The sequence below is a fragment of the Myiozetetes cayanensis genome, unplaced genomic scaffold (assembly GCF_022539395.1).
Source record: "Myiozetetes cayanensis isolate MyiCay16 unplaced genomic scaffold, myiCay2020 scf1, whole genome shotgun sequence".
Lineage (NCBI taxonomy): Eukaryota > Metazoa > Chordata > Aves > Passeriformes > Tyrannidae > Myiozetetes > Myiozetetes cayanensis.
The window spans coordinates 19,075,822-19,085,465 of NW_026086604.1; the positions used below are offsets into that span (position 1 = coordinate 19,075,822).

At 50.6% G+C, this 9,644-nt stretch overlaps 1 protein-coding gene across 1 annotated transcript; it reads left to right on the forward strand.

The window, feature by feature from the left end:
* Window positions 1-255: 255 nt before the first annotated feature.
* KLF10 (KLF transcription factor 10) lies at window positions 256-5,682 on the forward strand. The gene is made up of 4 exons (XM_050324449.1): window positions 256-386; window positions 2,133-2,372; window positions 2,473-3,349; window positions 4,204-5,682. Exons 2-4 carry the CDS (start codon window positions 2,142-2,144, stop codon window positions 4,461-4,463), a joined length of 1,368 nt encoding a protein of 455 aa, XP_050180406.1. The 5' UTR covers window positions 256-386; window positions 2,133-2,141; the 3' UTR covers window positions 4,464-5,682.
* Window positions 5,683-9,644: the final 3,962 nt, after the last annotated feature.

A 9,644-nucleotide genomic window follows, 5' to 3' on the forward strand; every position in this document is an offset into this window, starting at 1 on the left:
GTGTGACCTCATGCGGGAGGAAGCGCCGGGCCGCCCCCGCCGCTCCCACACGGCTGCCGGGAGGGCAGGGCCGGGGGGGCCGCCCTGACTCAGCCGCCGCGGGCACGCCGCGCTGACACTCCGGACACGCCGCCGCGCGGCCGCCGATCACGCGCGGGGCGCCCGGCGCTCATTGGCCGCCGCCACACACACCTTTGCCGGTGATTGGCGGAGGGCGGCCCGGGGCCCCGCCCACCCCCCCCGCGTGCGGGCCTGGGGGCGCCGCCGCCCGAGCGCGAGCGGCGAACAAAAAGAGGAAAACCGGGAGAGCGGCGGCACCGCGGGCAGGCTCGGCTCGGCTCGGCTCGGCTCGGCTCGGCTCGGCTCGGCTCGGCTCGGCTCGGCGGGTGAGCGACCCGGGCACCCCGGGCGGGCTGCGCGGGGGGGATAAGGAGGGAGTCCCCGGGGATGCCACGGCAGGGGGATCCCCAGTGCACGTGCCGGGGCGACCCGGGCGAGAGGAGGGGCTGCGGGCGACGGCACCGGCGGGAGAGCGGGCTGGGGCGGCGGCTGAACGGGGTGAAGCGCGGCGGGCGGCTGGGGCTGCTGGGCGTGATGTCGGAGAGCCGCCCGCGGGGAGAGCCCTCCACGGGGCAGGCTAGCGAGGAAAGGCGCGGGAGGGAGACAGGGAAGGAGGGAGAGAGAAGCCGCCAGGAACCTGTTGGCAGCGCCGGTGCGGCGCCGTGCAGCCCCTGTGCCTGAGTGTCCTCCCGGACGTGGGCGCCGGACTCGGCGGCTGCATGTGCCGGGCGGCGGCGGTGGCGGAGAAGGGAGCCGGGGGGATCCCGGCGCCACGCGGGGTGGGTGGCGCGGGGGCCGGGAAGCGGAGTGGCGCTGCGGGAAGAGCCGGCTACCGCCCCCGCTCCCCGCGGGGACGCCGCTTCTCTTCCCTTCCCTTCCGTTCCCTTCCCCCGCTGCGGGAGGCGCCGGGTGTGGCGGCGCTGACCCCAGCCCGGCCCCCGCCCGCTGTGACGGCTCCTCCCTGCTCCCCGCGGCCGCCGCCGCGCGCCGGGGGCGGGGGCGCCGCGCGGGGGAACTGGGGGAAAGGTCGGCGCGCGGCAGCACCCGATCACGCTTTGTTCACGTGCCCCGCCCCTGGCCGCGCCTCGCTCGGCGCCAGCCAATGGGCGCCCGGCGCGGCTCGGGGGGAGCCAATAAGGGGCGGGCGGGGGCGGTGCACGCGGGGGCGGCCGGCGGGGTGCGCTGAGGTGAGGGTGGCGCGCGCCCAACAGCCGGGGGCGGGGCTCGCGCCTGAGCCACGCCCCCTGTGCCCTCTGAGGGGATAGACTTACGTGTGTATAAATATATCTGTGTATATATCCCTATATATAGGGAATATACATATAGAACATGCATACACAGCAGGTTGCAGGTTGGACTCGATGATCTGGCAGGTCTTTTCCAATCTAATTGATTCTGTGATTCTATGAGATATATATAGATACAGATAGATAGATAGATCTATTCTGTGAAATATATGTATATTTCATCTCTCCAGGCTGGTGATTTCCTTGTATTTATGAATTTGTGAGAGAGATCCTTTGAATATTTTCCAGAACATTTTTGGTAGCTAATACCTTTTGAAAATGAATGTGCATCATTTGATAGTTTGACTGGTCAAAATCAGTCCCAATGCGATCCTTTATCACGCGCCAAAGTAAGCACGGTGCTGAAGGCTGTGTCCAAAGAGAAAATGGAAGGTGGGTGGAATGGTGGAGAAAGTTTTAATTTACTTTTTTTGAAGGGGGTAAAGATTTTTCTTAAATCTCTCAGATGCAGCTCTTTTAAACTGGAATAACTTTAGCATACTTAAATCCCGAGTTCTTTTGTCTCAAGAAAATAAGTAATTTTCACCTGATGGCCAGATTTCCCCACTAACAACTTCATGAAAATATTATATAAATAAGAAAGTAGGCAGGAAAATACAGGCACACCAAGTGTATTTACCTTGGACAGGTTGTTTTGTTTGTTTTTTATGATACCTTCTTAGAAGCAAACTGCAAAATATATAATTGCAAAAAATATGTTTAACTGCAAAATACTCAAACTTATCATCAAGTTTAAAGTTTCCTTTTTTTCTCTAACCAAAACAGGAGTAAGAAATGGAGGTGATGACTGAGAAGCAAAGAGATACAAGGTATTTCTGGAACAATACACCTGAAAAAAGTGATTTTGAGGCTGTAGAAGCCCTTATTTCCATGAGTTGCAACTGGAAATCAGACTTCAAGAAACATGCAGAAATGAGACCTATAACTCCAGCATCTGACATGTCAGAGGAAAGTGATGAGGCTTTGCTCCCTGGAGTAGCAGACTTCAATGTGATACCAGCATTTGTAAGTTTTTGAATTTGTGTGTGCGTGTGCCTGATTTTAAAATAGTGTGGCGATGTGTTGTTAACGTGCCCCCTTTACTGTGTCTCTCTCCCCTTCACAGTGCCTGACACCACCCTACAGTCCTTCTGACTTCGAGATGTCACAAGTGATCCATCCGCTCAGCAAGTCACTGTCTGAGACTGCCAAGCCTCCCTTGGCTGGACCTCGGAGAGAGGCGGAGAGGTCTCCAGCAGCCAGGCCTCTGAAAGCTCAGGCCACAAGTGTTATCCGCCACACGGCCGATGCCCAGCTCTGTGATCACAAAACCTGCCCGGTGAGAACAGCCAGTGTGCTCAAATACCAGGACGGTGCTTCCAGGGAAGCAAACAGTAAACAGAAGGCCACAGCAGAGCGCTCCGTGTGTTCCGCTGTGGTGCCGAGTGGAGCCAGTGCTGAGGGCGGTGGACTGTCGGTGGCGGAAGGAAGAACCGCGGAACCAGCTGTTGGTCCGGTGCCCTTGACAAAGCCCTCAGTCAGCAGGGATGAGCCTGTCCCTGAACCAACACAGCAGCCAGAGGCAGCAGCACCACCGTCCCCTGCCCAAGGCAGCAGAGCCCCCTCCGTGCCAGTGATTTGCCAGATGGTCCCACTGCCCTCCAACAACAACGTTGTGACGGCTGTAGTGCCCAACACCGTGCCAAGCCAGCAGCCAGCTCTCTGCCAGCCCATGGTCTTCATGGGCACCCAGGTTCCCAAAGGTACTGTCATGTTTGTCGTGCCCCAGCCAGTTGTGCAGGGCACAAAGGCTCCCACTGTTAGTCCAAATGGCACGAGACTCTCTCCCATTGCCCCTGCTCCTGGCTTTGTACCTTCCGCAGCAAAAACCACTCCTCAGGCTGATTCTTCGAGAATAAGAAGTCATATTTGCAGCTACCCAGGATGTGGGAAAACATACTTCAAGAGCTCTCATTTGAAGGCTCACGTCAGGACACACACAGGTTGGTCGCTGCTGCTGCACATTAAAAATTAATTTAAAAAATTGTGGTTTTATGCACAGCTTGTTGTAGTTCTAGCGATTACTAGATCTGCTCATGGAGCAAATTGTGGGGCAGCAAAGAAATATTTTTTTTTGCCAGCACTCATTATAATGCTGCCTAATCTCTGACAGGAAATCTCCCAGAGGGGAAGGTGACTCAGCAGTTTGTTTGTGCTGGACTTGCTTCGTGTCAGAAGGTGTTCGGTAATGCCTCTGTGGAAGCAAGGCCTTGCCCAATGCAGAGTTAAAAGATGCCTTATTAGGCTCCACCTCAGGAATGCCCTTGTCAGAAGTGGGTGACTTGGAAATCCTTTTATGAAACAATTTAAGGATCCACTCCAAACTATTCCTACCTTGGTTGTTTTAGAGTAACTTTCCATGCCTCAGCACTTAAAAGTCTCCTCTCTTTTCACATAGGCTCACAGTGCCTTTCCAGAGCCTGTTACATAAAACATCATTGCAGGCTGCGCTTCAGAGAGGAGTTTTGGGCATGCTGAGTCATCATTATCTGCAGTTCATGTGAAGCTGAGTTAAAATCATCTGTCTTGAGATGTAAAGACCATTTCTAAGTATTTGGTTCCAGGCAATTTTTAACCTTTTGTACTACTTAGCCTTGTGGATACTGAGTCTAGATGTTTAAACACTGGTATATAAACAATTTTCCACCTTTTATGGGTGTAATATTGATATAGATTTTTTGATCAACTGTCACAGTAGAAACTTTCCTTTGAAAAAGTCAGGTCCTGCCAGTCAAGGCAATAATGTTTGTTGCTCAGTACTCACTGGGTTTTTCCCTTTGTCTTTTTTTTCTTTTAGGAGAGAAGCCGTTTAGTTGCAGTTGGAAAGGCTGTGAGAGGAGGTTTGCACGGTCTGATGAACTGTCTCGCCACCGCAGAACACACACTGGGGAGAAGAAGTTCGCCTGCCCCATGTGTGAGCGGCGGTTCATGCGCAGCGACCACCTAACGAAGCACGCGCGTCGCCACTTGTCGGCAAAGAAGTTACCGAACTGGCAGATGGAAGTGAGCAAGTTGAACGATGTGGCCGTGCCACTAACGTCTGCGACTGCCCAGTGACAGGACTTGCTCTGAAGGTGGTGAAATTAACTGTTGTTGCTGGGATAGGCCAGCTGAAAAGAAGGCTTTTGCTCCCGATCTGTGGTTCTCCTGTGCTGGCTGCTGACGCCAGTGCAGAGAGGCAAAGGCAGCCTGCACTCAGCCTCCAAAAAAGTTGCTGGGAGAACCAGTGGCTGACTGGAATAGTGGGTGTCTTTTACACTGACAGGGAGAGAGAGAAAGAGAAGGTTCTAGAGCAGAGCAGCCATATTGTGCCAGATTTGAAATTTGCAAATTACCTGTGTATACCCTAGATCAGTCAAGTATTCCTGAGGGTTTGCTGCTGACGCCTGAGACCAACTCTGATTTTAGCTACCAGTTGTCAGTCTTCAGTAGGCACAGACTAGGACAGTGGCAATGTATGGGCACAGGCTTAAAAGCCCAGAAACCACCTGCTAAGATAATCTAAACAGGTTTTCCTACCTCTATCACATTTTCTTGGTAGGAATCTTTTCCTCTTAACCGTTCTCCAGCCCCATCATAACCAATGATTTGGTGCCAGAGTCCTGGAGATTCTAGGCCTGTCCTCCTGCATGGGGTGCTTAACATACTCAGCTTTACACTGCTGTCCAGAGTGGCTTGGCAGGGATGTGCAGGGTCGCCACATGGGCAGCCAAAGGGCAGGAACGTTTCCGAATCCTTATTAGCTTTGTAATATTTTCCCAGCTGCTTTGGCAAGCTTTGTGATTGTTACAGCTGGTTATACCTGGGCATTGCACGATGCTTCTGCTTTTGTGTTGCTTACAGTCTCCACCTTCTCACTGCGCTTGTGATGAGCGGATACAGGGCACTTTGAAGAGAAACATGATAACTGTAAACTACTTGGGTTGATTAAGGAGGAAAACCAAGAATCTTAGGCTTCTTGATTGTGTTATTCTTTGAAAGGCAGTTTATGCCAAAAATAAAATGGATATATTGTGTATTGTATTAAATTAGAAAGTTGTGATTTGAAAAGCAAAACAAGGCAGCAAAGACACCAGCCTAGAAATTAAACTAGCTTTTTTGACAATGCATCAATTTTCACTATTTCTATTTTATCATATTATGTTGAGGACACATATCAGAAAGTGAATGGTTTGAAAATAGTGTATTAGATATGCTTTTTGTGACTACTTCAAAGATTTGCACATTTCTTATGTTGTACTTTTTACTTTGTTTACAATAAACCAATTTTCTTTAATATAGACTTTTTTTTTTTTAATTCATAGCAGAACCTCTCCTAATTTTTGATATTTTTGAAGCACTGTAAAGCCCAAAGGTGTGGAATTTCAAGTCTGTGCTTACTACTCTGCATCTCTGTTTTGTTGTGGTTTTAGTTTTTTTCTCCCAGCTCTTCATCGCCCTTATTTTCTTCAGGACCCAAAACTAAACATGCTTATGTGAGCCATTATAACACTGATGAAAAGCATTTACTTTTTGGTGGTGATTGCACTGCCTTCCCCAGGAAGGAACCCAGCCCCTGTTCCTGGTGGCTCGGCTGTCAGGCAGAGGTGGTGGCAGCTGGCTGCCACCCCCACAGTGTGGGATCCAGGTCCCCTGTGGCCTTGCACAGGGCCAGGGGGCAGGCAGGGCTGGCACTGAGATGGGCTCCAGGCCGGGGTTTGCCTGCCCCCATTAAAGCTGTCCCTGTGGGAGTCCCCTGCTGGGAGGAGGGCAGGGAATCGGGGTTCTCCTGTCTCAGGGCAGTGGGCAGGCAGCACGGCCTCTCTGCCTGCTGCCCCTGTGTGCCAGGGCTGGCCATTAGTGCTGCTCCCCTGCCTCCCCTGCCTGCAGGGATCCCCACATTTCACAATCATGGGTGTTGAGTCACTGCCCTTCGCTGCCAGGTGTTTGAGGCCAGGGCACTCCTTACCTTATCCTGTTTGACGCAGGGCTCTGCGTAGGGAACACCTGACTCATGATCCTTTCTTGTTCCAGAGGGAATATGCTGAGATAGCCCAATGCAAAAGAGAGGCTTCTTCCCCAGGAATGTGAGTCCTGCTCACCGTCTTGTTTCAATGTACTTCTCGTTTCATGAGCACGAGAGAAAATACTGTAACAGCTCTGGGTCTGAAACCCTTCCACATCTACAACTAGCCTTTGAACTAGGAACCGAGTCCCTTCACCAGCTCTGCCTGGCACGCTGAACCTTGAATTCCCCTTTAGTGCCTCAGCCCTACAGAAGGAGGGCATAAAAAAGTGCCACCTCCCACTGGTATCCTGCCCATGCTGAGCTGGCCCTGTGGCCCTCCTCAGCAGTCCATTTGGTGGGCTTCAAAGCCCCTCGAGCTCAGCATGGAGCTGAACTGAAATCTGACTTTCCAAGCGAGCACTCTGGTGCTGCCATGCAGTAGAAGAGGAAGAAGGTGTGTCTCCATGCTGTGGCCACCTCCACTGCCTGAGTTTTCTGAAGAAAAAGCAGCTGCTGGTGCTTTTTGTGTAGCATTCCGCTCCCGAGGTGTGTGCGGGGTGTGTCCTGGGAGCACCCACTGGCTGCACTGCTGGGAGGCTGCCTCTTTCTGGCATTGTCGGGAGCTAAATAAAATATTGCTTCTTGCTCTAAATACAGAATTTAACAGCAAGAAGTGCACTTTGACTGGTTCCAGACGAGGGCAGAGCCGTAGTTGTGAATTTACCTTATTCACCATTTTTAAAGCTTAACTGTGGAAGCCAGCTGGGAATTAAATTAGCTATTTTGGGGTTTAATCTAAGGCTAACCTGAAAAATGTAGTTGAAAGGCATTATTAGACATCTTTTCAATGCTGGCTTTATTGTGCAATCAAAGTTGGCTGCATAGTAGGAGGCTTAATTTTTATGAATTTTCTACACAGTGCTGTAAATAATTAGAACTTCCTTATTCCTGTAGGTAAACCGAAGGCACACCTCGTATTTTGTCCTCCTGTTTGGGTTCAATGGTGAAGCCAAACAGAAATGCAAACCAAGACGCTATCAACGACCCCCATAATTAGTACTTGGATGCCAACACTGCCTATTGCTGGCTGTAGTGGGGCTTGCCAGGGTGGCCACTGCTGTCATTTGCTGTGCAGACACCTGGCTCTGGGGGGTTGAGCTGAAGAGATCCAAGAGATAGCATATATTCTTGGAAAAAAATTTTTGAAGTGTCTATAAACCCTCAGCTTGCTGCTTAGCACTGCGCTCTGAAGTGATGCGTGCACATGAAAGTTGATGCTGCAGTGGTGACATCAATTACGTGAGCTGGAGTGAAAGACATTCCCTGTCCCAGCAGGCAGCAGGGAAGAGCAGCTGGATTATCACAACAAATTGTCTTGGGAAAGGAGGGAGGAAGCCTCTATGTCCAAAGCAAAGTGATACAACCCCATGCTTGGTATGCCTACCTTGGCAATGGGTGCTGGGGGAGAGGAGGAAAGGAGGCTGAGGGTGCCTGCCCGCCCTGGGTGTAGAGCAGACAGCTCATTCCGGCCACAGGAGGAGCAGCAGGACCAGGATGCATGGGTTAGGGGGTCCAGGGTCTGGTTATCTCACACCCAGCCTAAACCCAGTGATAGGGAACTGTGGTGCACCCTGCACATGCCCTGAGCACTCTACCAGTTCTCAGGGATTTTAATCTTCAGAGAGGATGAAGAGAAGGTTGGAAAAAGCAAGCATTTTCCCTTGTGGTTTGGAAAAAACCTGATTTCCATTACAGCGGGAGTATTTGTGGGAGGCTTAGATGCTCTATGAGTGAACTAACGTATTTTAAAAGAAGAGGGGTCTTGAGCTGGGTCAGCTTGTCTTGAATCACAGATGCAGCTGAGACAAGAACCAGGGCAGCCTGTGCACCCATCCTGCCTGGTGAGCTTGGCTTTCTGAGGTTTTTCCTCCTGAGCTGTACCATCCAACAGCGCTATTTCAAGATACCCTTAAGCAGCCGGTCCTGTGATCCTGGCAGAGGGTCTGCTCAGCCTCTGTGCTGGCATGGGTGCCACAGTGCAGATGTGGCCTGTGCCCAAAGAGCCGAGAGGAAGGACTTTATCACCCGCTGGCCTGAGACTTGCACACCACGTGCGGTGGCATCAGGTATTCCCCTGGCAGCTCCGCACTTTTACTGTAAATAGATGATTCATTTTTCTGCTTTGGCAACAAACTTCGATCACCAAGGAGACACAATCTGTCAGAAAAGTTAGAGCACAAAATCAGGTCAAGAGAAATGATGAATGAATATGTGCATTAAGGGCTCAAGCTTCCCGTTCTGTATCACAAAGTTTTCTGCAGGAAACTTTACTTCTCCTGGAGCATGTGGTCAGGGCAGGGGGAGAGTGGGGGATGGTAATAATCAGCTAGAACAAATGTTTTTGGAATATGTCTTACAGTGTAATTTAACACATCACACAGAGCTTCCATGTCTGAGAATGTGAAGATCTGGAATGTTTTCTGTTGTCACCAAAAGAAAATGTGATACTTTAGCAGTAATAAAACAAGAGCTAAACACATCTTTAGCTGTCTCATTACATTCATAAGAAGACAGGAGGTAAACTTGCTAACTCACTTGGTGTGCAGTAATATAAATCAGATAATCATCATATAAAATGCATTAAATAATTCAGAAGCTCTTTTAGGATAACACAATTCTGATGAAGCTTTATGCTTGATTGTGTATTCTACTCTGAAAGTTAAAGAAGTTGTCTGGGGAAAAAATTCTGCTGTTGCCATGACTTTAACTACTCTAAAGGTTTCAGTAGAAGTCAACGTACTTGCATGGAAACAACTTCCAAAAAAAATGGATGCAGCTGTGCAGGGACTGGCCATGTGCTAACAGCTACAGAGAGGCAAAAGCACACCCTGCCTTGGCTCAATATTCCCCAGGGCCTCAACAAAACTTAGATGGCTTTGAATAGCGGAGGCATACAGAGTCTCCTCTCTGCCCAGCTCATCTCCTGACTGCTTCCAACACATGAAAGACGATCTGACATTCATCAAGTCTACCTTTATTTTAAAACCTTCACAAACTTCTCATTAGTACCGTCTGGGCTGAATGCCATACAGTCATCATTTAATGGTGAAGGCTGAGATTTTCTCAGGGATAGCCAGGAGACTGGCATGGGGTACTTATTGTGAACAGCAACCTCAGGTAGTTTAAACACTTCTGCTTGGGAAACGGAGCTTTTAATGTTCAATTGCCTGGCAGGCAGCCGGGAAGAGCAA

Bases quoted from the DNA above. Each gene is read 5' to 3' on its own strand.
- KLF10 (XM_050324449.1), top strand. From the start codon at position 2,142: ATGGAGGTGATGACTGAGAAGCAAAGAGATACAAGGTATTTCTGGAAC. The intron at 2,373-2,472 runs GTAAGTTTTTGA...TCCCCTTCACAG, and splicing joins TCAATGTGATACCAGCATTT to TGCCTGACACCACCCTACAG. The intron at 3,350-4,203 runs GTTGGTCGCTGC...TTTTTCTTTTAG, and splicing joins TCACGTCAGGACACACACAG to GAGAGAAGCCGTTTAGTTGC.